General features: G+C 60.1%; 2 protein-coding genes across 2 annotated transcripts in view; both read left to right on the top strand.

Annotated features, from left to right (window-relative positions):
• The window catches only part of R3HDM2 (R3H domain containing 2), a 33613-nt gene extending 17350 nt beyond the window's left edge, over positions 1 to 16263 (top strand). Inside the window, exons 5-24 of the mRNA XM_088538397.1 lie at positions 90 to 216; positions 929 to 1007; positions 1742 to 1801; positions 2422 to 2562; positions 2947 to 3055; positions 4212 to 4307; positions 5697 to 5728; positions 5827 to 5880; positions 6976 to 7208; positions 8101 to 8285; positions 10344 to 10586; positions 11067 to 11193; positions 11632 to 11867; positions 12100 to 12254; positions 12539 to 12639; positions 13368 to 13537; positions 13705 to 13849; positions 13937 to 14037; positions 14438 to 14522; positions 15797 to 16263. Coding sequence (XP_088394523.1) covers positions 90 to 216; positions 929 to 1007; positions 1742 to 1801; positions 2422 to 2562; positions 2947 to 3055; positions 4212 to 4307; positions 5697 to 5728; positions 5827 to 5880; positions 6976 to 7208; positions 8101 to 8285; positions 10344 to 10586; positions 11067 to 11193; positions 11632 to 11867; positions 12100 to 12254; positions 12539 to 12639; positions 13368 to 13537; positions 13705 to 13849; positions 13937 to 14037; positions 14438 to 14522; positions 15797 to 16140 — 2823 coding nt within the window. The 3' untranslated portion in view covers positions 16141 to 16263. The remainder of the gene's footprint in view (positions 1 to 89; positions 217 to 928; positions 1008 to 1741; positions 1802 to 2421; positions 2563 to 2946; positions 3056 to 4211; positions 4308 to 5696; positions 5729 to 5826; positions 5881 to 6975; positions 7209 to 8100; positions 8286 to 10343; positions 10587 to 11066; positions 11194 to 11631; positions 11868 to 12099; positions 12255 to 12538; positions 12640 to 13367; positions 13538 to 13704; positions 13850 to 13936; positions 14038 to 14437; positions 14523 to 15796) is intronic.
• Positions 16264 to 17428: 1165 nt separating this feature from the next.
• Positions 17429 to 19756, top strand: STAC3 (SH3 and cysteine rich domain 3). The gene is made up of 11 exons (XM_088538394.1): positions 17429 to 17494; positions 17719 to 17977; positions 18075 to 18172; positions 18246 to 18321; positions 18399 to 18490; positions 18559 to 18625; positions 18764 to 18813; positions 18911 to 19014; positions 19288 to 19339; positions 19435 to 19572; positions 19643 to 19756. The coding sequence occupies exons 1-11, from the start codon at positions 17429 to 17431 to the stop codon at positions 19739 to 19741; spliced, it is 1101 nt and encodes a 366-aa protein (XP_088394520.1). The 3' UTR covers positions 19742 to 19756.
• Positions 19757 to 26561: the final 6805 nt, after the last annotated feature.

Genomic DNA, 26561 nt, shown 5'->3' with positions numbered 1-26561 from the left:
CCCTTCTCTGCTGGCAGCGTCTCCGCAGTGGCAGGGATTGCAGGGAGCATCTTGAGTCACTCAACGCAGCCTCTTTTGTTTTGTTGCAGGACATCATTCAGTTGCACATCAGCTGTCCTTCTGACAAGGAAGAGGAAAAATCCATGAAAGATGGGGCTGAAAAAGAAGAAAAAGACAAGAATAAAGAAAAGGCACCAAGGAAAATGCTGTCTCGAGGTCAGGTGCCGTCTGGACAGGACAGGTCCTGTCTTACCTGCCGTTACGATCCTGTTGGCCAGTGGTACAGCTGCTGGAAGCAGAAGGGTTAATCTCTGTTGAAGGCTGCACATAAATGCTGCACATAAATGCATCATTTTTATAACATTCTCTCAGGAATAAAATACGGGGAAGGAGGGGAAGAGTTGTTCTAGACTGGCACATGCCCCAGCAAGATTGCAGGCTACCTGCATGTTTGTAGTGATCTGGTACATTTTTGGAATACACAGTTAAAACCAAAAGGAGGTTTCTCTCCGTGAACTGATCTGCTTTCCCTTTTCTGGGGTCCTCCTAGTGTGGCTTTGGGCTCATTTTGCCTTGTCCGTAACCTCCTGATCTTCTTGCTGCCACAAAAAGCACTGGTGGATAGTCCCCAGCTTTTAGATTGAGAAAGCAGACTTCAAAGTCATGTTCAGAGCTGTACTAGAAACTGTACTTGAGCCCAAGTGATGCAGAGCCCATCCTCTGCAGTTCCGTAGCAAGAGGGGTCTTTCTTCCTCTTACCATGTTGTGACTTGTTAGTGCTGGGAATAAGGCTGAGTTTCTTCTGGCAGCTCTGAAGGGACATCATCGTCATGCATGAAGATAGTCGTTGCTGTGACACACCTCTTCCCATTCAAGCTATTCTCTTGCAGCGTTTTGTTAATTTGTGCTGATGCTATTGTTGTTTCAGATTCCAGCCAGGAATATACAGACTCCACTGGAATAGATTTGCATGAATTTTTAGTAAATACACTGAAAAAAAACCCGAGGTAGGTCCCTAGTCAATAAAACAAGTAGCTAATGGAGTGAAAGGAGGGAGAACCTGGCAACCAATGCTGCTTTGATTGACTCTAAATCTGTGGTGGTGGGGGATAAATGTATTCATATATCCTGGGGGAGAAGCAACTGCAGAAAGTAACTGTGTTTTACTTTTTGGAATTCAGACAAGGTGACAGGACCTGGGGCGGTGTAGAAACAAAAAGCACAACTGTAGCTTCATATACAGCAGTCAAGCAAAACATGCACTTATATATTATGGAGAGAAAGAGAGAAAAATAATTTGTGTAAATCCAATCAGGAAGGAGTCTTGATTGTTCTAAAACCCATTGTCAAAACCTGGCCTCTAAAGAAACTGGTACTGCTCCTAATAGATATAATCAAGCCAAACTCTAGCATAGGAATAACAGAGCTGGAATCTCTACAGTGGGGCTTCCAGCAGAGCTCATATTCAATATTACCAGAAGCCAAGAGCCATCAGCAAAACATCGACTTTAAACAGGAGAAGAAAAAACATGGCTGTTAATTTACTATCTGTGATTTTTTTTCTGTTCTGTTTTGTTTTAATTCATTTTCGTGGAGGGTATGTGAAGCCTGATTGATTAACGATGCTGCTCGTTCCAGGCTTTTATGGCTTTTTTCTGTTGTGGGCAGATGACTACCAAACAGGATAAGCTGTGTTTCACTGTCACTAAACGTGTTATTTTCCTCATTCTTTTCTTGACAGGGATAGAATGATGCTGCTAAAGTTAGAACAGGAGATTCTGGAATTTATTAGTGATAACAAGTAAGTGACTATCAAGTTTGTGTCAAGCAAAACAGATTTATAATTTACAATTTAGGAACTTGGGCTCCCAGGGGCAGAGTGAGTGTCTTTTGGACACACTGCTTAAGAGGACTGTTCTCCTGTACATCCTTCTCCACCCTGTGCTCATTCATAAGGTGTCAGAGCACCGTATTAATTTGATATCAGTTGGTTTATCATCATATCCATTGTGAAGGAAATTAGTGCTGTTGTGCAGCTGTTCTCAGCATAAACTGTAGGAGAAGGAACCAGGATTCATATTCCAGAATATGGGATGGAGTGTTTACAGCAGAGCTTGCTGCTTTTTTTTTTTTCCCTCCACCTAGTAGGACTGGAGAAGTCATGGTGTTAGCACTGATAGTGGCTCCTGTTTCTGCTCAGGAACAAGCCAGTGCTTTTCTGCACAAGCTTGCTCTTGTTTTAGGAAAGGCCTGTTCAGCTGGAGACCTCACTCAGCCCAGTGCTGCCTCAGGCTTGTATTTGAGTCCTGACTAACTCCCTGGTCTGGGATCAGATCGAAGCATCTCCGGCCTCTCCTTTTCCCTCTCTCCCTTTTGAGGTCGTTGCCTTCCACATTCTAACGGCTTCTCCTCTGTCCTCAGCAATCAGTTTAAGAAGTTCCCTCAGATGACCTCATATCACAGGATGCTGCTGCACCGGGTAGCTGCCTACTTCGGCATGGACCATAACGTTGATCAAACTGGGAAAGCAGTCATCATCAACAAGACCAGTAACACCCGAATGTAAGGAACAGGGGATGACAACAGACGGGCTGGAATCCCCTTCCCTTTCCCTGCATGGTACTACGTGACCCCCAGCCCCAGATCTCTGGCATGGTCCAGAATGGGATGAGTTTTATATCAAATATTTTGCTTGCATGAGAAAGGCTGGTCCATTGCGGAGGGTCCTGGAGAATCCTTCACTCCAATCCTAAATGTATCTATCTGCAAGTCCTTCCCAGTTTGGTACAGTTGTCAGAGAAAAGGTGGGACCTCCTCCCTTTGCCATCAGAGGGAGATTTGGCACAGCTTCTGCAATCCCCTCACCACCTTTTTGCAAGGAGTGGTTTTATGAAGAAGGTCTCTGTCCATTTTCACACTCCTAACAAGGGCTGCTTCCTCCCGCAGCCCTGAGCAGAGATTCTCCGAGCACATCAAAGATGAGAAGAATGCAGAATTCCCACAGAGATTCATCCTAAAACGGGATGATGCCAGCATGGACCGAGATGATAATCAGGTAAGGAGTAGGAGGGTGTGCCTGCACACTTTGTGGAAGTCATGTGAGACTTTTCTAAGTTTAGAATGACTCTAATTTTCTCTTGGGTTTCCTACAGTAATAGTCTGTAAAAGCTTCTACCTCTCCCAAATGGCAGCATCCAAACATATGAAGATTTTATAAAATACCACGGAAGTGGGGGAAGGAATTGCGCAGGCTCTACGCAGTGTGCTGTATTTCTGCACCTGAACAGTGACTGCTGGCTGGGCTAGGGTTTAAGGTGAAATGTTTTGCTAGGGTTTTTTTTGAAAGAGCCCCAGGGCTGAGCACTGCCAAATGTTTCTCCCACCCCTCCCTGAAGTCACTGTGTCCTGGCAGTACCTCTGGACCGAAGCCATCAGCAAAATTAAACCCTCCAATATTAGAGCTCAACATTATTGCCAGTCACCTGAGCTCGAAACCCTCCGGAACCCCTGGCTCCCTCCAGGCTGTGGAAGGTGGCACCACCTGAGAGCTGACTTGTGGCAGCTGAGCTGAGGTGGCACCACCAAGAGCTGACTTGTCCTTCTGTGGCTGTTTTCCCAACCTGTTCTAGACAAAATCTTCAGTGTCAAAAAGGGGCAGGGAGGCAGGCAGACCTCTGCACCAGGGATCTCATTCTTTGCTGTTGTTGCTCCCATCTTTATGTCAATCTAACATGCCGTTATCACTTGCTTTGGGTCATGTTTTTGAAACTGAAAGTTGTCAGGAGAAGAAGCTGGCCATTGCAATCAGTATCAGGCTCTGATTCCTCATGCTCTGCAGGTAAGACAGCTACCCATGAAGCACAGAACTCTTGGCTGAGGTGCAGCTAGCCCTCTAGTTTTTGACTCCTTAGGACCAGAATATCTTCCAGAAGAACTTGGTGACATGTTCCCAGTCTGTCATTCCCCAGTCAGGTAGAGTGCAGGCATAGTGGTTGTGCTTGATCCAGCTCAGATGCACTAAGACCACCAGGAGGTTGTCCCTTAGAAATAAACACCCAGAATGTAGGTGCAAAGAGCAGGGGCTGTGTCACGGCTTGCAGACACGCCAATCCTTACCCGCTCACAGAGCTGGGGGGAAATCGCAGCAACTGACTGTGCCCCCTTCTCCTGTGGACAATTGCTGACCAGCTGAGCTGTGTTTGTGCCTTCAGATCAGACTCCCCTTGCAGGATGGGAGAAGGAGCAAATCTATAGAAGAGCGAGAGGAAGAGTATCAGCGGGTCAGGGAGCGGATATTTGCACGAGAGGTAAGCTCGAGTGACTCCCTGGCCACATGCCCTACTGGAACTTTGTGGCAGAAGGTGTCTTTGAGTAAATTAAAAGGTCAGGTCTTGACATGCCATTTTCTACAAAGTTCCCAGTGTTTCTACCGGTGAAATAGAGGGCCTAACAAAGATGTTGCAGCCATTAAGTTAGAAGCTGTGGCTCTACTCCCCAATATGCTCTTTCCCTCCTTCCCTAATCAGTTTTCCCCTTTACATGGCAGTGGAAGTGTGGGAACTGACAGATGAGGCAGACTTGCCCCTGCTGCCCAGCAAGATTAGAGTAGATTAGATTAGCTCATGCAGGGGGTCCGGGATGACTAGCAAATCAATCATGGAGCCTAAAAGAGCAGCCTTCTCCCTGTTGTTTCCCTGCTGCTGCAGTTTCGGTCTCCTGGTGCTGGCCCTAGAGTGGCAGCCAGGCCTCTTTGCTTGCTCGAGATCCTTGATCCTTCTCCGAGGAGCTGGTGCCCGTGCACACATCTGCCTTGCGGAGAGGCTGCCGTGTGCTGTCTGCTGGCCGGAGGCAGCTCCGTCCTCGGACCTGCGTCCAAAGTGGCAACTGGCAGAATGAGGGATGGTGCCAAGTCTGATCTGCCTTGGCTCGAGTTCAAAGCGCAGCTCCTTGCCCGCTGCGTTTGAGTGTCTGGGGGACAGCCCTTGTGTTTGCCCCTAGGGGGAATTTCCATGTCCCCAGCCAAGGAGGGTGCTCAGGCTGTGCTGAGTCCCAGGCTGAGGACTCTGACCTCTGTAACTGTGGATTTGTCTTACACACAGAGGCCCAGAGCCACCCAGACGTGGTAGCAAACAGCTCTGCAGCCAGAGCACAGCGGGCACCACCCAGGGTTAGCGCAGCACAGGGCGGGCAGGTAACTGCCCTTGCTCTGTGCCCACGGGCTGAGGCAGCACTTTGCCCCGGCGGGCACTGTCACAGCGTGGCCTGGGCTTCCTAGGAGCCCTCTGCCATCTCATCACGTGCGAAGCTGCTGCCTGCATTTAGCAAGAAAGGACCCCAGCACACCTGGCCTCGCTTGCTGCACTGGAAAAGCAGCCATCACTAATCCAGCTCTAGAGTGATGGGGTAGGGAGCTGAGGGCTCAGATTTGCAAACTCCTGAGAGATCTCAGAGTTACCGCTGCCAGGGAAGGTTCCAGATCGGCCCGGCTTGAGAGCCAGGTGGCACTGGAGTGTCCAAGGCTCCACGAGACTCCGGAGTGAGCATGTAACTCAGTACAATACAGCCTGTGCTGGAATCTCAGACCCTTAGTGCTTTGTTCCTCTCTGCTTTGAAATTGACAGAGGTTTGTTGTTTTCAAAGTTATTAAGTCTCTCTTTCTTTTTTCCCTCCCCTCTTCATGTGTTCCCGGCCTCCAGAGTGGCCAGAATGGATATCTCACCGACAGCAGGTTAGTAGTATTCACCAGCCATTGTTGGTATCTCTGGCTTTCTCTGTGAACAACTGCATGACTCTATAATGATGCTTTTTTCTGATGTTAACCGACAGAATCTCCAAAGAAGGCTTTTCTTCTAGTTCTCACAAACGGAGGCAGATTTTTAGGTACCTCTGTGTGACTTATTTTTTACATTGTCCTGCTGAGTAAGTTTGCCCCATGCATGGCTGCTTGTGAAGTTATTCAAGTTGTATTTTTTGCAACATCAGTTTTTGAGTCCTTTTTTTGCTGGTTCATCAATGAAAGCGGAGGGGTGGAAGTGGGAATGGCAGGGAAGAATGGGGAGGCCAGAGGATTCCAGCACTTCACAAATCACAGCAAAACCCTTGCCCTTACAGTGACAGGATCAGCATCCTCACAGGGTGGGTTTGTCCCTAATCCCTGATTTTCATGGCCTAATGATGGTAGTGGAATATCTTGAGAAGCCCGTTTCAACCCGTGTGTGCTGCAGAGGGCACTGGGAGCATCTCTGAGCGGCATTTGCTTATTTCTCTGGCACTGAGGATGAGAGGACAAAGAATAGGATGAAAATCGAGCAACCCTCTTGCCTGCTGTCCTCTTGTTTCATAGTCCACACCCTAGAGAGGAAACATCTCTGCACAGACAGACAGACAGACAGACATCTTTCCCCTACCCTTCCCTCTTCTTCCCCCCTCTTTGAATAGCCCCCAAGCTGCCTTCAGAGTTTAGACTGGAGAGAGCTCAAGAACTTGAAGATGATGCTTATACTCCACTATAATTTTGGCTTTGAGGATGTGTAGTCCAGTTCCTTTCACCAGTCTGGGGGTAATTGCACTGGTTGCTTTTCCAAGGAAGCTTTTTTCCCCCCGGCTGGTGCGGAAAGTGCTCTCAGCCTTCCTTGTCTTGGAGACTCCGTAAAACTATCCACGGACTCTCCAAACTATCCACGCTCTGTTTGGAAACAGTGAGGGCTTTAGCAAGGGATCGTGCTGAGGCCCTGCTGGAATCCGCTCCAGGGTAGGGATGAGGGCAAGGGCCAAGGTCTCAACACACTTGAAGGAAGAGAATCAACATCTGGGTCCTCGCAGGCTGCTCCAGCCAGCCGTGTGCTGCGGTGCCGCTGTGCGTGGTGCCGACCGCGGGCCAGCATTGCCACCCGCGCCGGGGCAGTGTAGATGCAGCTCGTGTGGCTCCTGCCCCTTTTCCCTGGGGTTGTTGTCTAACTCCTCCGGTCTCTGCAGGGGCAACCGGGACAGTTTGAACCGGGCCTCGGGCAGCCGCCAGAGCAGCACGGAGAGCGAGATCAAGTCGCTGGAGCCCCGACCGTGGAGCAGCACCGACTCGGACGGCTCCATCCGCAACCTGCGACCGCCCGTCACCAAAGCCAGCAGCTTCAGCGGCATCTCCATCCTGACGCGGGGGGACAGTATCGGGAGCAGCAAGGGCTGTGCTGCCAGCAGGACGCCCCGGGCAGGTACCACGTCGTTAGGAGACGTAGCTGGGGCTGGGCGGTGCTGGAGCCGGTGGGCAATGAGGCTGCTCCACAGGAATCCCCTGAAGCATACAGGGTGCACCTACCTAGCATCCCAGCTGCCTTTGAGCGCCGCACATTCGTCTTGTCATTTCAAGGTGCCTCTATCATCTCCTGGGAGCCTGATTCCAGGGCAGCGCTTACCCTGGTTCTTGCAACCACCTCTGGCACCATTTCATCAACTGCTGGAACAGTTATTTGAAGATCCGGCCCAGCCATGTGCAGAGCAGAGCAAGAGGGGATCTATTTTTTGCTTTCTGTATTTTTCCTCCAGATCTTCCCTGTGAGCAGAAGCCCGTTGCTTTCCAGATGCTATATAATGGCAAGCAATTAGAAATGCTGTGCAAAAAAGAAAGAAAAAAGAAAAAGAAATTTCTCTTGGAAGAAAAAAAAAAAAACCACTCACCAAATCCTACTGTTTGTTCAGAGTGGAGGAACTCAGCAGTTCTTTTTCCATCTCAGCCATCGGCCTCTGGGCAACTGTGAAAAAAAATACAGAAATATTTCCCCTTTTGCAGTGTAGGTGATGATACATAGCTCCTTATCAGAGCGCCTCGAGACAGGCTGTTGAAAAGCAATAGATCAGAGGCAGAGTTGGTTAAAGAGCAGCCTTCAAGCGGTAGTTTCACAGCCCTTTTATTTTGGAAGTATGACTGAAATGCTGAGGAGGGCAGCGGCCAGCTGGGTATCACACTTCGCCCTGTCCCCGTGCAAGGCCCTGCTTGGGAGCAGGCAGAATCCAGCCCAGGAGACAGCGGCAGGGTCCAGCCCATGCCACCGCCTCGGCGTGGTTCTGCCTCAGGCGCAAGCCCTGCTCTGCCTTTCTCTGTTCAAGGTCTGGTGCTCGGTGCCCCTGACGCCTGCGGCCAGTCGCCCTCCTCACAGCCCACGCGCGGCCTCCTGCCCTGCGCGGCCCCGCAGCCTCCCGCACCGTCACCGCAGCAGCCTCCGCCGCAGCCGCAAGGGCTCCCGCCCGCAGCGCCGCAGCAGCCGCCCATGAGTAACCACATGATGTCGCAGGTGGGTTGCTGCCCTGCGCACGAGGCTCGGGCACAGAGAGGGAGATGGAAACAGAGCGACCGCGCACCAGGACACACACCTCACCCTGCCCTTGGCCTCGCGCTCACCACTGGCTAGGGAGCGACAGCCCCTCCGTGCCGTTGGCAGAGCGGGACGTGGGCAGGGGGCCTTGCTTTGTCCTCCTGTAATGGCCACAACCTGAAACACCAAAAGTTCCACAGGAACTTAAGGAAAAATTTCTTGACAGTGAGGGTGCCAGAGCACTGGAACAGGCTGCCCAGAGAGGTTGTGGAGTCTCCTTCTCTGGAGATCTTCAAAACCCGCTTGGACGCAGTCCTGTGCCACGTGCTCCAGGTGACCCTGCGTGTGCAGGGGATTGGACTACATGACCTCTAGAGGTCCCTTCCAACCTTCAGCATTCTGTGATTCTCCGATTTAGTGGTGCTGCGGTGTCTCAGCTCACCGGCCTCCTCCGCATCTGCTCGGCCAGCAGGCTCAGGGCACTTTGGTGAGTGGCAGTTACCTCTGCTGCTGCCTTCCTGCAGCGCCAGACCCTGGGCTCTAGTACCAGAGGCAGCAGCAGACTGAGCATGGTGTCCTGGGTGGGCAGGATGAGCCACAAGGGGTTTCTGGAACTTTTCTCCTCTTCTGGCTGTCATGAGATGACAGCAGAGGTGAGTCTGCCCAACTGAACTGGGGTCTAGTAGCGTTCAGAGACTTTGACATCAGAGCTCTGCAGAATTTCTATTCTAGAACAGAATTTTTCTGTTTTATTTTGCATCTTCTGCACCTTGGCTCTTCTCCTCATGGTTTAGCTCCTGAAAAGCTGTTCTTCTTTGTTTGGATGCTGGCAAAAGGTCAGAAAATGCAGTGTCTCCCATGTGCATGAACCTTCTGTCCCACCAAAGGACAAAAGGAAGCCAGGGCTCCCTGTGACTGCACATGCAGCGCCCATGGCGCTGCACGGTGCTTGAGTTAGGCCACATCAGCGTGTCCCCAGGAGCCAAAGGAGGGGCCCGGACAGGAGGGCGAGACTGAGAGGAGTTAGTGATGGTGACGATGGAGAGGCACAAAGGTGGCGCTGGGAGGGGACGGTTCTCCCGGTGCCCTTGGTAGCAGCTGCCCTTTGCGAGCCCGTGTCCCTGGTTATGCTGGGCGGGAGCTGCTTCGCGGACGCGTTCGGCCTTCCCAGCTTCCGCAGAGCGCCTGGCCAGGCTGTGCATCTTCCTCCACAGGGACGCGGATGCTCCGCTCTGGTCTCTGCTTTCCCCCTTCTGCAGTGCTCTCCCTCCCTCCCTACCATGTTTGCAGTCGGTTCCGTTGACTAACCTTGTTGTTCCTTCTTTCTCTCCTTCTTCCCATCCTGTCCATCCTTCCTTCTTCCCTGCCTCCATTCCTTCCCCCACACCTTTTCCCACCCAAATCTTTCTCCTTCGCTCCCTTCTCTGCTGGTCTCAGCCGGTCCCAGCGCTGCAGCCTGTTCCGTATTCTCCAAGCTCCTGCCCCCAAGTCCTCTTGCCAGTCTCTCCACCCCAGCAGTACAACATGGTATAAACCCCATTTCCTCTTCCGCACTCGGTTGTATTCTGTGGTGTCTTGCATGGGCTTTTGCTGGTCACATATGTTGCAGATGCTGGGCTCAGGGTTCGGGGTTTGGGGCAGCCCTGCACTGCAGCGGGGCCAGGGCCACGGGGCACTCGAGGAGGTGGGAAGCCCAGATCTGCCCCAGGAAGAGCTGCCCGTGCCCAGCACAGGGGCCCTGCCTTGGCTGGAGCGAGCGGAGCACGGCCAGTGTTGCGAGCCTGGGCCTCGGGGTTGTTCTGGGCCCAAGCCCCTGGGCTGGGGGCACCGCGGGGGTGATGCTGCCCCGCGGGTCCTGCCCGAGCGCTTGGGCTCCCCTGGATGCCCCTGCTGTGCTCCTGCAAAAAGCTCTTGGGCTGTGACTTGGTACTGGGGCATCTCCAGAGCCCCTTGGAGCAGAGCGAACCCTGCTGTGCTGGGAACAGCCGTAGCCTGTGCGCCCTCCTCCTCCATCCCTCCCACTTGTCCCCAATGCAGGGTGACGAACTCAGCAGCCCCTTCGGGCAGATCAGCCTCAGTCGGCAGGGCTCGACAGAAGCCCCGGATCCCTCCTCAGCCATGTTCCAGTCATCCCTCATCTCCCAGCACCCTCAACCATCAGGATTCATCATGACATCCCCCGGGCAGCCCATTTCCTCCTCCAACTACTCAGCCTCGGGGCACACGCCCCCCACCCAGCAGGTGCTGCAGCCCCAGAGCTACATTCAGCCTCCCCAGCAGGTAAGGGCATGCGCGGGGCCAGGCAGGGCGCCGGGCGGCCTGGGGAGCAGCTCCAGCCCCTCACAGCTCCCTGCCCTGCGCTCGGCACGGGCCAGGCCCTGCCCCTGTCCCCTGAGCTCACAGGGCACCTGTGGCCATTCCTGGGGGAGGGACAGCAGCCATCAGAGCCCAAGTTCAGGTCTCAGAATTGCCAGCTCTCCCTGGGGTCCTGCAGGGTATTGAGAGCCCTAGGATTAGTCTTGGAGAACTGTGGCTCCCCTACCCGTGTGCCACTGTGCTGGGAAAGGATGGGAAAGGCTTGGGTGTGCAGGAATAGGAGTGGGAAGCAGGTCCCGAGGAGCAGTCATCTGTGCAGAGCCAAAGCCTTGCTTGGTTTCACTCAGCAGACACCAGGCCGGGTGAGAGGGGAGACTGGCTCTGGGACTGGATTTCGTGCTTCCACCCTTGTGTTCTCACCGCGGGTTTTCTTGATTCTGATAGATTCAGGTTTCTTACTACCCTCCTGGGCAGTACCCGAACTCCAGCCAGCAATACCGATCTCTCAGTCACCCAGTGGCCTACAGCTCCCAGCGCACGCAGCAGCTCCCCCAGCAATCCCAGCAGCCTGGTAAGGGGCAGTGCGGGCGGGTGCACGTGTTTACCTTCACTCGGCTCTTAAGCATCTCCCATTTAGTGTGTGGGGCAGGACTGCCCTTTCCTGCCCGGAGGCAGCATCCTCTCCTCTTTGCTGGCCTTGCTGCCTGGAGGGTTCCTCTGGGCTGTGCAAAGGGAAGCTGGAAGCAGCCCTGGCTGCAAAGCCTCTTTCAGTCTGTCCCTTGTGTCTTGGGAAGCAGGATGGGCATCAAAATGCAGCATTCACTGAGCTGCTGTGAGGTGGATTTAAAGCCAGGAGCTGTGCTCAGATCTTTGCACGTAAAACGAGGTCTTTCCTCATTGGTTCAGCTGGAGATGGCGGCAAAGCAGGGCTTAACTAGTCCCATGCCAAGTGCCTGGCTGCCTGCTGTGGTGACTGGGAAACTGCTCCATTCCAACCCTGTTCTGACAGGTTTACAGCCGATGATGTCCAACCAGCAGCAAACATACCAAGGTGTAATGGGAGTGCAGCAGGCGCAGCCCCCTGGCCTCCTCAACAGCCAGAGGAACAGCATGGGGGGCCAGATGCAGAGCGTCATGGGGGTGCAGCAGGCGCAGCCCCCTGGCCTGCTCAGCAGCCAGAGGAGCAGTATGGGGAGTCAGATACAAGGCCTCATGGTGCAGTACACTCCACTGCCTTCGTACCAGGTAGGCATCAGCCGTGCTCAGGGGAGGGGGTGCTGGGGAAAGGCCCCACAGGAAGCACCTTCCTGTCTTGTTCCTGCCCCTCCCTGGACAAGATTGCTCCGGTCTGCAGCAAACCTGTCCTTGTCTTCTACCCTGCCTGGACCTCTCTCACTCCTCTTTGGGTCCAGTTTTCCCTGCTTTTGCGCTCTCTCTCCTGTCATTTCACAGTGCTCTACCTCTTTCCCCCATGCAGGTCCCTGTGGCCAATGAGTCCCAGAACGTGGTCCAGCAGCCTTTCCAGCAGCCCGTGCTTGTCCCGGCCAGCCAGTCTGTCCAGGGGGGTCTCCAAGCTGGAGGGGTTCCCATCTACTACAGCGTCATCCCCACTGCCCAGCAGAACGGCACCAGGTAAAGCTGCTGCTCTGCCCCGCGGGGAGCTGCTGCCCTGTCCAAGGGGCAGCACATCCTGTCCCTGTGGCTCGAGGAGGCAGCTGGGCACCACAGACACTTGTCCCTTCTTGAGGACAAGTTCTTCTCTTGCCCGGTCCGAGCCCCCTAGCCCAGCAGCAGCTGGTGCTTTCCGTGCTGCTCCCAGAGCAGCTGCATTTCCAGGCATCTCCTGTGCGAGGGGGCTGCTGGCACGGGCAGCTTCCCCCATCCCCAGCGTCTCACCACTTCACTCTGCTCCGCAGCCCTTCGGTGGGGTTTCTGCAGCCACCTGGCTCTGAGCAGTACCAGATGCCACAGTCCCCCTCGCCCTGCAGCCCGCCACAGATGCAGCAGCAGTATTCAGGTAAGAGACCTCCGGTCGATGTTGACACCAATTCTACTGGGTTGGCTTTTGGAAGGGGCATGGGGGCTGCAGTGAGCAGAGCAGCCAACTCCCAGCTTCTGCACAGGGAGTTTCCTTGGTCTTACACGTCCCTGCAGGGCTTGGACATTTGCTGCAGCCACTGCTGCTCTGTGCCTGAGGTCCCCTCGCTGCAAGGGGCCCGTGAGGTGGGCGCAGGCCCCGGCAGCTGCTGTGGGCACTGGGCTCCCTCTGCTGGTGCTGTGACTTAGTGTCACCAGGGCAGCTGGTGGGACCAGGGGAGGGCTGAGGATGAGGGGAGCAGCCTGCGCTCTGCGCCCTGTTCCCAAGCGCAGGGTATGGGCTGGGGCCGGGTGAATTGACGCAAGAGCAGGAGCTGCAAAACGAGGTATGGGGGCACTGTGCCCAGCTCGTGCTAGAGCCTTGGACTAAGGATTTGGCATGATGAGACCAGAGTTCCCTTCAGCTTCTTTCCTCTGCTTACCTTTTTCTCGGGTTGAAAGTCATCACTTGGCTGATGTAACCTGATGCCAGAGGGATGTCTTTCTGCAGAGGTTCGGCAGAGCCTCTCCGTGCCCTCTCTGGCAGAGATGGTGGAGGAGAGCACAGAGGAGCGTTGCGAGGGACGCTGCAAAGGTGCTGTCACTGCTGTCACAGAAAGCAGCAGCACCCAGAGACTCAGCATTTCTGTTGCTCTTCTCTCCCCTCAGGGGTGTCTCCGTCAGGCCCTGGTGTGGTTGTGATGCAGCTGAATGTACCCAATGGCCCCCAGGCCCCCCAGAACCCCCCCGTGGTGCAGTGGAGCCACTGTAAGTACTACAGCCTGGAGCAGCGGGGGCAGAAGCCAGGAGACCTCTACAACCCGGAGAGCAGTGCTCAGGTATCGAAAGGCTGGGAAGAAGATAGCTCATCTCTTGGGAGCAGACTGGTCCCTAGCACCCGCACTGGAAGGGCTGGGAGAGGGCAGGTGGGCTCACCCCATGGTGGTGGGGCAGACGTGGGGCTGGGCACAAGCACCAGGGGCATCTAACCCTCTGTCTCCCACAGGCCAGCGCCCAGCTGAACAGCCCCATCACATCCCCCACGCAATCCCCGACGCCGTCTCCTGTCACCAACCTCAACAGTGTCTGCACAGGGCTGAGCCCCCTCCCGGTCCTCACACAGTTCCCCCGGCCCATGGGCCCAGCACAAGGTAAGGAGGGAGCGTGGGGGCAGCACAGGCCTGGGGCTTTGCTGCTCCTCTGCCAGCCCCCAGCGAACACTTGCTCCTGTTCCGCAGGCGACGGGCGTTACTCGCTGCTGGGGCAGCCGCTGCAGTATAACCTGTCCATCTGCCCCCCGCCCCTGCTCCACAACCAGCCCAACTATGGAGCGCACCAGGTAAGGCCGCGTGGCGCCCCGGAGCCGGCCCGCCGGGCACCTCTGTGTGCGCAGGGGCAGTCAGAGGGGAGTGGGTGCCATCCTGCCTGGGTGGCAGGACTGCCCTTGGGAACGGTTCTCCTGGGAGCCTCGGGCCGAAGTTTCACCCTGCTGCAGCTTTGTCCAGAAGCACTGTTGGCCCAGGTCCCTTGAGTGTCCTGCGGCCGTGGCTGTGCCCTGGTCTCCTCCAACCTCCCCAGACCGCCATGGCATTGTCCCAAAGGTGCCAGGGTGCACCCAAGTGTCTCCTTCCCCTCTGCACTCATGGCCTGGTCATGTTTGGTCTTGCTCTGTGCACTGTGAGGCCTCCCCAGGCCACGGTGCCTCCTCAGGTGACACGTTACCATTTTTACTCTTGAAGGGGCAAACTGGAATGAAACACGGAAACCGGGGCAAGAGACAGGCCCTCAAGTCGGCATCTACTGATCTCGGGACCAGTGACGTAGGCAAGTGACCCTCCTCCCTTGCCCCCCACCCGCTCCCTGTCACAAGGAAGCACCCGGCAGTGGCGGAGACGTCGCTCTGGTTTCTGCTCACCCCCTTCGCCAGGCCCCTTTGCTGGGGTGGTTGTGGGGGACACGGGCTGCTCTGGAGCCAGGTTAAGTGCTGCCTGTGCTGACCGGAGCTTGGGGAAGGAGCAGGGAGCTGTTTGTGCGGAATCAGTGCTGAGCACCAGGACATCTGGGCCCTGTTGCTGCCTCTGTGCTGGCTGAGGTGTGATGGGGTGCGGAGCAGGAGGGGCAGGACGCCGCTTGTCAGCACAAAGCCACTGTCCAGACCCATGAAATCATTGCCTTCCCAAGTGACCCTTCTTTTTCCAGCCTCAGTTTCACATATCGCTGGGGCTTTGGGATCTTCCACAGGGGGCTGCCAGGGCTGAAATCCTTGCTGAATCATTTCTCTTAAAGGGAGAAAGCCCCCCCCGACCCTGTTCCTTCTCCCCAGGCCGAGTCTCCACTCCCTTGTGTCTGTGAGCGGAGGCCAGGCCCGTGCCCAGCTTCTCCCTGCAGCCAATGCAGGACCTGAGCCAAACAGGCTGGAAGGAGACAGTCCTTGCAGGCTCGCTGGAGTTGTCCCCCATGTCACCTCTGTGTCACCACCACCCAGTGCAGCTGTTTGCAAGGGGCCCTTTAAGAGCTGCTTCCTGGAGAGCTGCCCCATCCTCGCCGGCGCTCATTACATGCCAGGTTAATATTAGCAAAGAATCCGTGTGGCCAGGACGCCGCTAAGCCCCGAGGCCGGAGAGGAGCCGCCAGGAGCCGGGAGGCAGCAGGGGCTTAGGGAGCGCCAAGCAGAGGTGCTGTGACCTGGGTGCAGGAAGGGGCTGTCCCCGTGACGAAGCACCTGGGGAAAGGGCAGCGGGGAGCGGGGAGCTCCCTGCCAGCAGCCGGGCCGAGCGGGAGCTGCTGGCACCAAGCAGCTGCGGGAGCCCAGGCACAGCCCGGCGCTGCCGGAGCCGTGAGCAACCAGACGTCTCCGTCTCCTCTTGAAGCGGGGTGCGGGGCACGGGGCACCGGCATGCAGGTGTCGGCAGGATCAGCACGGGCACCGCAGGGATAGCCAGGCTGAGGAGTCCGTGGTGGCTGCTCAGAAAGAGCATCCCCATGTGGGCGCTCAGCAAAGCTCTGCCCTCCTGGGCTCCAGCTCCCAGCCCAGCACCGTGGGGACACGGGCTCCCAGCACACGGCCACGGCCAACACGGGCTGTCTTTGCCCTGCAGTGCTGGGCCGAGTGCTGGAGGTGACGGACCTGCCCGAGGGCATCACGCGGACGGAGGCCGACAAGCTCTTCACCCAGCTCGCCATGGCCGGGGCCAAAATCCAGTGGCTCAAAGAGACTCAGGGGCGGCGCGGAGACGGGGGCAGCGGGGACAGCGGCGGGACTCCAGAGAACGGCCGGCACACTGACCTTGCTGCCTTATACACCATCGTGGCCGTGTTCCCCAGCCCGCTGGCCGCCCAGAACGCCTCCCTTCGCCTCAACAACTCCCTCAGCCGCTTCAAGCTGCGCGTGGCCAAAAAGAACTACGACCTGCGGGTGCTGGAGCGCGCCAGCTCCCAGTAGGACCCGCGATGGGCACAGAGCACACTGGACTGCGGGCGCTTCCCTCTGCCTTCTCTCTTCCTCTCTGCCCTCCCTTCCTCTCACCCTCCTTCCCTGGATATATTTATATGGACATAATTAAGAGACAAGAAATTGATTTTTTTTTTAATTTTTGGAGTGATGCCCGTGCCCGCCCCCTCTCCCCTGTGTATATTGTTTTGTTAAGCACTGTGTTGAACCGCACATACAGGTGTTGATTGGTATGTTCACTGCACATTTTATTTAATCTGATTATTATTTGGGGGGTTATTTTTGTTTTATTTGGGGCGGGGGGGGATGTTTTTAAATATAAAAAGAAAACTTGTCCGTCACTTCAGTGCTGTTTTCCCGTTCTCTGCGGGCGCCGCGCTGCCCCCGAGCCCGTGCCCAGGCGGCTGTGACGCCCAGCAACCCACCAACGCAAATAGCCGCCAGGGCCTCCGCCCCGCTCCTGCGCGGGCTCCAATTTCCCGGCGTCAGCCCCCGCCAGCACCCAGCTGTCCGTGCCCCTCCGGGCTGTCACTCGGGCGCTCGCGGCGCTGGGCGGCTGCCCCCTCCCCGCGCCCGCCCCGGGGCTGGGGGCTCTGTGGCCCCAACAGGCCTGCTGCTCCAGGTCCCAGCAGCGACCACCCCCCGCCGTCTCTGCGGGGCCTTTCAGCAGGAGACGTCGCTCCCAGTGCAGCGTAAGTGGCTCCCGTGCGGCTCCCCTGCCCTGGTGGCCTCCGGCCCGGCTGGGCCCCCTGTCACTGCTGGTTCCCACCGGGGCCGTTGGGTCCCCACTCCTCTCTGTGCCTGTGGCGCTGGTTGTCCCTGTCACGCTCGTTGGCTCCCGTTTCCCGGAGGGGGGATCTGGCGTTGCCGAGCGCTGGAGCCGTGAGGTCTGCTGAAGGGCTGCGAGGGTGGTCGGGCCAGGGCTGCAGGAGCAGCTTTGCCCCGTGGTAGCACCGGGCGTCTGCGGAAGAAGAGCCGGCCTGCGCCCTGGCGCCAGGCAGAGCCAGAGGCTCCGGCAGGCCCCAGTGGTACCGTTGGCCACCCGCTCTCGGGATGGAGGCACTGGGGCCTGTGCAGGCAGCACCAGCACCGCGTCCGCAACGTGGCTAGGTCCGGTGGGGAGCAGGCTCCACAGGGGCAGGACGGAGCGAGGCGCTGCCCTGGGAGACGCTTTCAGGCCAGCTCTTGTCCCCACGGGGCTGCATGGACGGGCCCTGGCCACAGCTCCGTGGCAGGGGCAGCGCCGGAGGAGACAACTCCCATCTCTTGCCCTCATAGCATGACAGAGAAGGAGGTGCCGGAGCCGCCGGCTTCACCTGGCCCAGGTGGGAAACCCAGGAGCCGGGTAAGTGGGCGCCTGCAGGTCACCCTCCCCGCATGTCCTGGCCTCGGTGCCCTCCGCAAGGCCAGGGGGGCCTCCCTAGGGAACCCCAACATCCACGGGGTGTCTGGACCAGCGCTTGCTCCTCCTGGGGCTCCCCCGCATGCAGGGCTCCCGTGCCGGCCCGCAGCTCCCGGGAGAGCCCCGCCGGGTCTGCGGCACCCCGTGCAGCCCCTCTGCCTCCCCAGCTGCAGAGGCTGAAGCAGCTTTTCCGGCGAAAGCCCAAGGAGGAGGCAGCCCCGGAGCCACAGCCCAACGGGGAGCTGGTCAGCCCCTCTGGGGGGCCCATCTACTACATCTACGAGGAGGAGGAGGAGGAGGAAGAGGAGGAGGAGCCCGAGCCTCCTCCCGAGCCCCCGAAGCCTGTCAATGACAAACCCCACAAGTTTAAGGATCATTACTTCAAGAAGCCCAAGTTCTGCGACGTTTGTGCCCGCATGATCGTCCGTGAGTGGCCGGGGAGCTGGGGACACAAGCTGTGGCCGGGCACTGCCACAGCGGGGGCATCGCATCACCTCTCTCCCCTCCACGCTCCGCTACCCAGTCAACAACAAGTTCGGCCTGAGGTGCAAGAACTGCAAGACCAACATCCACCACCACTGCCAGTCCTACGTGGAGATGCAGCGCTGCTTCGGCAAGATCGTGAGTGCCGGCCGGGCGGTCTCTCCTCCGCATGGTGGCCGGGCAGCACCATGCCGACATGCTGTCCCCGCAGCCCCCAGGCTTTCGGCGTGCCTACAGCTCGCCCCTCTACAGCGACCAGCAGTTTGCCTGCGTCAAGGAGCTGCTCTGTAAGTAGCGACCCGGGGAGAGTGGCCTCATCCCCGCCACGCTCCCCGACTCGGCCCCTCTTGCCATGTCCTTGCAGCAAACAGGAGCGACCCCGTGTTCGAGACCCTGCGCACGGGTGTCATCATGGCCAACAAAGAGCGCAAGAAAGGGCAAGACGACAAGAAAAATGTGAGTGTAGGCACAGGGCCTCGCTGCCGGTGCCCACCCCAGCCTCCTGACCGTGCTCTGCCCGGCAGCCGCTGGCCGCAATGATGGACGAGGAGCCCGAGGCCGCCAAGGCGGATGGGAGCAAGGCCGAGGGCGGTGAGTGCTGCAGGCCTGGGAGACGCGACAGCCACAGGCCACACGCCAGGTCTTGTCCCCAAGCTGGGCCCCAGGGTGCCGCGAGGGGCAGCTGGTGCCATGGGGGGCACGAAGGGACCCTTCCTGCCCCCATTCCAGGCACCGCCGAAGGCGACAAGAAGGCCGAGAAGAACACGGCAGAGGACAAGGTACCTTCCCTACCCCCTGCCCACCCACGGGCCCTGCGCAGGCGGCTGGCAACTGCCCTGGGTGCCCCTGGCTCTAAGCCTCCTCTCTGCCCCCCAGAGCAAGAAGCTGCAGCCAGGGCTGCGCGGCGGCTACCCGCAGTCTCACTATTTCGTGGCACTTTATCGCTTCAAAGCCCTGGAGAAAGACGACCTGGACTTCCCGTGAGTGCCAGGCAGGAGACGGGCAGGAATTCCAGGGATCGGGATGGGGGTGGGAAGGAGCCTTCAACCCGGAGGCTGCTGCAAACCAGCAAGGGCAGGAGTCAGAACTGGGCTGGCCACGGTCCGGGCTTGGCGCCTGCCGCCCTCATGGAGGTCCAAGCAGGGACCGAGCCCCAGCCCCTGCGTGAGCCCCCTTGCCCCGTCCGCAGGCAGGGGGGATCTTTCCTTGCCCATCTCTGAGTGTCCCCCGCTGATGTTCCCCTCCCTCCGCAGGCCTGGGGAGAAGATCACAGTGGTGGACGACTCCAACGAGGAGTGGTGGCGGGTGAGGCGGCCACGCGGCTGGCACAGCCCCGCTCTGCCCCGCGGGACCGGGGGGCTCACAGGTCGCTCCCTTCCTCCGCCACCGACTTCTCGCAGGGCAAGATTGGTGAGAAAATTGGCTACTTCCCGCCGAACTTCATCATCCGCGTGCGGGCGGGCGAACGGGTGCACAAGGTGACGCGCTCCTTCGTTGGCAACAAGGAGATCGGGCAGATCACGCTCAAGAAGGACCAGGTGAGGTGACGCAGAGGGCCCCGCGGGCACGGGGCTGCGCCGGGCTGCCCTCACCCCCGTCCTCCACCAGATTGTGGTGCAGAAGGGCGAGGAGGTGAACGGCTACGTCAAGGTCTACACGGGCCGCAAAGTGGGGCTCTTCCCCGTGGACTTCCTGCAGGAGATCTGAGCACAGCCGCCGGGGCCCGTCGCCCACCGGGCCCCTCTGCGCCCCGCTCCGCCCCAGGGCCGCTGCGCGGGGGCACCAGGGTGGCGCCTGGCGCGGAGCCCCGCGGGCCCCGAATAGGGCGCCCGGGTGACAGCTGCGGCGGCGCCCGCGGCCCCGGGAGGCGCCGCGCAAACAGGTGCCGCGCTCGGAGCGCCGGGGGCGCCGTCCCGGGAGCGCCGGGCCGCGAGCGCGGGGGTAGCCGGGTCGCACCGGGCCCTGCCGGGCCGGGCCGGGGGCTCCTGCGGCCGCCGCCGCGGAGGGCACCGGGCGGGGGGGCGGGGAGTCTACCGGTCGGGCGGTAACCAGGGCGACGGCGCCCCCAGGAGCCCGGAGCCGGTAGCGGCGGCGGGCGGGGCAGTCACCATGGCGACGGGGCCTCGGTGCCGCCCGTCGCCATGGCGACCGGCGGGGGCAGGCGGCAAGCGGGGCGGCCCCGCGCCGTCGCCATGGGAACGAGCGGCCCGGGAGGGACCCGCCGGGCGGCGGCGGCGCCACCTGGCGGGCGGCGGGCGCGGCCCCGTGTCCGCCGGCACCGGGCAGCGCCCGGGTGACCCCCGCGCCCCCTCCCCGGGCGCCTCCAAGGTACCTCCCGACCGTCCCGGCCCGCCAGCCTATGGACCGGCCCCCCTCCCGGTAACCCTGTTGCCCCTCGCCCCGCCCGTCACCGCGCAGGGTCTCGGCGCGTCCCTGGCGCGGGGCTGCAGCCCATGCAGGCGGCACAGAGCCCGTCCTTGTCGCACGCGTCACCGCCACCGCGAGCCCCTGTGCGTTTGCGTGGCCGGTGAGCGCGGGGGGGGGGGTCCAAGGGCAGGATGACTTCCCCCACCACCCTCGCCCGGCTGTCCCGGCCGCCTTGGGCGGGTGTCGCTGTCGCGCACGTGGGAGGCTGCGCGCGCCCGGGACCCGCGGGCGGGCGCGCGCGGGGGCGGCACTGGCCTCCTGCGCCAGCAGGGGGGGCGCGAGGGCTGCAGTGGGGCTGTGCACACCGCGGTGGGGCTGTGCATGTGACAGAGGGTCACTGCACGCTGCAGTGGGGCTGTGCACCCTGCAAGTGGGGCTGTGCGTGTGGCAGTGGGGTTGTGCACACCGCGGTGGGGCTGTGCGTGTGACAGAGGGTCGCTGCACGCTGCAGTGGGGCTGTGCACCCTGCAGTGGGGCTGTGCACACCGCGGTGGGGCTGTGCGTGTGACAGAGGGTCACTGCACGCTGCAGTGGGCCTGTGCACCCTGCAAGTCGGGCTGTGCGTGTGGCAGTGGGGTTGTGCACACGGCGGTGGGGCTGTGCATGTGACAGAGGGTCACTGCACGCTGCAGTGGGGCTGTGCGTGTGGCAGTGGGGTTGTGCACACCACGGTGGGGCTGTGCGTGTGACAGAGGGTCACTGCACCCTGCAGTGGGGCTGTGCACACCATGGTGGGGCAGTGCACACGGCGGTGGGGCTGTGCATGTGACAGAGGGTCACTGCACGCTGCAGTGGGGCTGTGCACACCATGGTGGGGCTGTGCGTGTTGCAGAGGGTCACTGCACCCTGCAGTGGAGCTGTGCACACTGCGGTGGGGCTGTGTGTGTTGCAGTGGGGCTGTGCACACCGTGGTGGGGCTGTGCATGTGGCAGTGAGGCTGTGCACACCATGGTGGGGTCGTGCGTGTGACAGAGGGTCACTGTGTGCTGCAGTCAGGCTGTGCACACTGCGGTGGGGCTGTGTACATCATGATGGGGCTGTGCGTGTTGCAGAGGGTCACTGCATGCTGCACTGGGGCTGTGCGCACTGCGGTGGGGCTCTGCGTGTGGCAGTGGGGCTGTGCGCACCATCGTGGGGCTGCGCATGTTGCAGAGGGTCACTGCATGCTGCAGTGGGGCTGTGCACACCGTGGTGGGGCTGTGCGTGTTGCAGAGGGTCACTGCACCCTGCAGTGGGGCTGTGCATGCCCGTGTGTACCAGCACACATGCAGGTGCATGTGGAGAACACCAGGCCCTGCCCTCCCTGTTCCCCAGCCCCTGCCCCTTCTGCAGCCCGTGGGGCCCCGAGTGCCAGGGAGGAGCAGCCCCAACCCCCCGTGTTGGGCTCCGGGGGGCCCGGACCCTCCGCCTTCCCGCTGCCATTTTGCCCAGCTGCGGCGCTGCATCCCCTTCCCTCCCTCCCTCCTGCCCTCTCTGCCTGGGAAATAATCAGGAGATATAAATGCATCGAGGGGCACCGCCGCTCCGCTCGCGGGGACCGGGCAGCGTGAGCGATGGGGCAGCAGGGCCGCGCACGCGGGCGCCCACGCTCCGGCCCTGGCCTGAGGCCCTCGGTGACGGGGCAGAAGCAGCTCCCAGCGCCGCGGCCCCCGCACGAGCGCCCGGCCGAGGCTTCGGCCAGGGCCGGTGCCGCGGGGCCAGTGTGTCGAGCAGGGCCGCGCGCGGCTCCCACCGCTGCTCCGCTCCCGCGTCCCCACTAGCCGCTGCCAGGCAGCTTTTAAATGCTGAACCATTAAAATTTTCCAGCTCATTTAGTGCTTCTCATATGGTTAATTTTACCAGGACTGTCTATTTATTTATTTGCAGGGCCCTGTAGGGGGGGCTGGGCTGGAGGGGGGTGGTTACAAGCTGATTTGCTGCAGCTGGGAAGTGGAGGGGAGGCTCCAGCTAATTTAACAAATGAAGAGAATGGCTTAATTAGAGTAATCTGGAAAATTGGGTAACCCCCTTGCATCAGCTCTCCCCTCTCCGTGCTCGGGAGCCCATGCAGGATGGTTCATGCTCTGGGGTTGGGGGGGGGCTGGTGCTCAGGCCCCTCCAGCCGCCACGGGCCAAGCAGATGGCCCTCATTACACACGGGGCTTAATTGGATTGATCAGCAGTTAATGGGAAATTAAGTGGTGAATCCCCCGCTCTGCCACGAGCCGCCTGGCAGGGGCCTGGCAGCCTCTCCGGCCGCCCCAGCTGGGGATGCAGCCAGGTCTGGGGATGCAGCTGGGGGGTCCCAACCCAGGGATGCAGCTGGGCTCCTAATCCAGGGATCCCTGGGCTCCTGGGTCAGAGCAGCAGCCGGGTTCCTGGCCTGGGAGTGCAGCTCTGCTCCTTGCCCAGGGGTGCAGCCGGGGTCCTGGTGGAGGAGGCAACTGGATCCCAGGGTCAGGGATGCAGCTGGATTCCCATTTTGGGGATGCAGCCAGGGTCCTGCTTGAGGGTGCAACTGGGTTCCCAATCCAAAGATGCAGCCAGGCTCCCAGCCCAGGGATGCGGGTTCCTGGCCTGGGATGCAGCCGGAGTCACGGATGGGGGCAGTCGCTGCTGAACCCTGCGTGGGTGGTTTGTGCAGCGGGTCTACTCCTGCCCCATGGGGACGCCGGTACCCCCCCCAGCCCCAGATTAATCGCCTCGATTTCTCTGTGTGCCACGGGGAAGGTCAGGAGTCTTTGCAGGACCTGGGAATTAATTGCAATCCGGGTGATCCTGTGCTGGATCCATATATCATCCCAGGGGAGATGCAGCGGCGGGGGACGGGGAGGGGGCGCAAGAGCAGCGCGGCGCGGGGGGGCCCTGGCCCACGGCCCGTCCATCACTTGTCCCTGCGGCTGAGACCTGTCACACGCGGCCTGGCCCCAGGCTCCCCCGGCCAGGCCCGGCTCTGCCTCCACCGCCTGCTCCGGCTTCCTCCACCTGACGCTCCCGGGTCCCTCTCAATCTGGAGGCAGGGAAATAAATGCATTAAACTAAACTAAACTCTGTCATCTGCCTCCCTCCACACCCCGCCATAAATCAGCATAAATGCAATTTACATATTCATGGTATTTATCCACTAACTGTCCTGTCCCAGATTAAACGCGCCCTGGGGATCACCAGGCCTCCTTATCGGCGCCGGGAGCTCCAGGAGGGAGGGGCAGTGGGAAGAGGGGGGAGCCACTCGCGCCGCCCCCCAGGGCTGCAGCGGGAGGGGGCCGAGTCCCCCCTTTGCAGGGCTGCTGCTGCACGGCCGGGGGACCGGAGGTCCCGGGGGGCTCCAGCGCTGCCCGTTCCCCATCGGCAGCGACGAGCGGCCCTGGCGCAGCCAGTCCCGGTGCTCGGCACCAAGCTCGTTAGGGGGGATTTAATGAGGGCAGGCGGCAGGCGCTGCCGGGGGCTGTTTGTCACTGTGTAACGTCTTGACGCGGAGCAGCCTTGTGGCCTGGAGCAGCCCCCCAGGGCACGGGCCCCTTGGGGGGCCCTGCGGCTCTGCCCACGCCGCTGCCCCCAGAGTGGCCCCATCGGGGGGAGCTGGGGGTCCCCCCCATGTTCTGCGCCCGTCCCCATGGGGTGGGGACCTGGGGGCCGACAGCCCAGCCCCCATCCTGCTCCCGACCACCTCTGGCCCCAGCTGCTCCCCTTGCGGGTGGGCGCCCGGGCAGGGGATGACACTGCCCCCCCCAGGAGCTGGCACCGCTGCTGGGTGCCCCAGGCGCTGTGGGCACCATGGTGGCCCCGCAATGCAGCAGCGGGGGGGGATGTTTGCACCATGTTTGCTTGGAGGCAGACGGGAGCCCTTCCTGGCTCTGCAACAAGCTGCATAAACAGGAGCCCGCGGGCAGCGTTAATTAGTTAAATATTTGGCGAGGCAGGAGGCGCAGGCAGAATCCGAACAAGCCTGGGGGAGATGGGGGCTCCGCTCTGCGCAGAGCGGGGCCAGGAGGCCCCGTACCCTGCTGGGCTCTGGCGCACCGTCCCCAGCACACGCAGCCCCCACTGCCCAACCCGCCCTCCCTCGGCCTTTAAAAGCCTGTTGGGAAAGAGGGGCCCCGAGACCCCCCTCCGCCTTCTCCACACAGGCCTGGAGACCCCAGGCCCCCTGTGAGACCCCGGACCCGAGCAGCAGACCCCCACACCCCTGCCCATCTCCTGCCCCCTCCCCAAACTCATTCCCAAATAATTAAGCAAGGATGAGCCACCCGAAGCCTGGCTGGGGACCGACGGCCGCACGCAGCTCCTGTCCCCACAGCCCCTGCGTTGTGAACTAAATCCATCCTAATTAGCAGTGATTTGCATGGGGAAATGAAAATTAATCTAGCCTGAGTTCGTTGGAATTAGTGATTCCAGTCGGGCACTGCTGAGCCGCGGGCAGCCGGGCCTCATTGCTGTGGGGACCCACACGCGGGCAGCAGGGCTCCCGCGTGCCCTCCAGGCGCCTCCTTTTCCCATGCAGCTCCGCAAATGCCACATGCGCGTCCCGGTGCCCACGTGTGCCCCACACACGTGTGCCCGTGGGGCAGGAGCGCCTCATTCTCATGCTGGCTCCGCGGTCCACAGGCAGCGAAGGAGCCCTGGAGGTGCCCCCTCCGGAGCCCTCCGGCCCGGCCGTCTTGGCACCGCAGCTCATTGGTATGGGGCTGCGCCGCCGCCGCGGGAGGATGCTCATCATCCCGCTCATGAAAAATTAACCAGGAGCAAACAGCAGGGCGGGCAAGCAGTCCCGGGCGCTGTCACTGCTGCACAGGTCACCCCGCGCAGGTGCTGCCCTCCCAGCCTCAGGGACGGTCACCACAGGCCAGAGCGTCCCGGGCCGGGGGGCTCTGCAGCCAGGGCTGCCCGGGCTGCTGCTTCCTTGGAGCGAGGCGGCTGCCACCCCCTCGCAGGCTGTAAATACTCAATTAAGCCCGAGCGCCTGGTCCTGCCTTCCCTGGCGCTGCTGCTAATTATGGAGGTTTTTCCGTGTCAGGCGCGGCGGGGAAGCGCGATTACCGCTAATTGGAGCAGGGCTGCCCAGCCTGAGCCCTCCAGCTGCCGCTGGGGCTGGGGGCTCAGGGCTGGCTCTTCAGGACTGGGAAGGCATTTGGGACTGGGCACCAGGGGTCTGGGGATGGGATGAGGATGTTGGGGCTGTGCTGGGCTCGGTGTGGCTCCATCTCGCCCTGCGCAGCTCCGTCCCCGCTAGTATCTTTGTCACAATGAAGGAAGAGGCTATTATGTTTATTAAATTGTATCATGGCAGCGTTACAGCAATTGGCAGCTGGTGACCCCGGTTATTTATAAAACAGGCTTGGAAAATCGCAGCTCCGGGCTTGGGCTTTTCTTCAGAGAATCACCAGCAAGAGAAAAATAAAATAAAATCAATACCAGGGGCTGGGACCGAGGCCGTGGGTAATTGCAGAGTCGTTTCCAAGATAGGCCCCGTCCCTGGCCTGGCCCGTGGCCCCTGCAGCATCAGGGCCTGAGTGTGACTCCAGCAGCGCCCCGTGATTGATGGGGGGATTCGGGTGACAACAGCCTTTAAATGAGGGTGCCAGGGCTGAGCGATGGGCGCCCGCGTGGGGTGACAGATGGGGCTGGGCCAGCCCCTGGGTGCTGCGGCGGGTGCCGGGTTGGTGAGGTCACAGGGGCTCTGTGACGTCACGGGGGGGCTCTGTGACATCACAGGGCGGGTGACATCAGCAGGGTGCATGGGGGCTGCGGCCGGTCCCGCCACCCCCGGCAGCCCCGGCTCTCCCTGGTTATTTGCTTTTGCCAGCAGGGATTTTTTTATGAGGTTTCCACCTCGCCCTGGCCCAAGTCCCGGGAAGCCGCGAGGGGCCGAGGGGGCCACCCTGTCCCCGCAGCAGGGGGGCGGTGCAGGGAGGCGGTGCGGGGGGGCTGCGGCACGGCGCTCAGGTGCAGGCACGTCCAGCCCCGAGCCGCAGCATCTCCCATTAATGAAGCACTTCATCACTGCGGCGTTGCGGGGGGGGCACCCAATTCGGGATGATAAATTCCCCGCGACGGCCCCGCGCTCGCTCGCAGCAGCCGTGATTCTCCTTCATCTTGAATAATATTTTTGGAGTGATTGTAA

Source organism: Tinamus guttatus, unplaced genomic scaffold, assembly GCF_059628265.1.
Source record: "Tinamus guttatus ecotype Peru unplaced genomic scaffold, ASM5962826v1 Tinamus_guttatus_pri_ptg001067l, whole genome shotgun sequence".
Lineage (NCBI taxonomy): Eukaryota > Metazoa > Chordata > Aves > Tinamiformes > Tinamidae > Tinamus > Tinamus guttatus.
Note: the sequence above shows the minus strand (reverse complement) of the source record. Positions and strands in the feature narration are given on the sequence as shown.

Excerpts from the sequence above, each read along its gene's own strand:
- STAC3 (XM_088538394.1), top strand. The coding sequence starts at position 17,429 with ATGACAGAGAAGGAGGTGCCGGAGCCGCCGGCTTCACCTGGCCCAGGT. Across the intron at positions 17,978-18,074 it reads TTGTGCCCGCATGATCGTCC|TCAACAACAAGTTCGGCCTG; the intron begins GTGAGTGGCCGG and ends TCCGCTACCCAG. Across the intron at positions 18,491-18,558 it reads GGCAAGACGACAAGAAAAAT|CCGCTGGCCGCAATGATGGA; the intron begins GTGAGTGTAGGC and ends TCTGCCCGGCAG.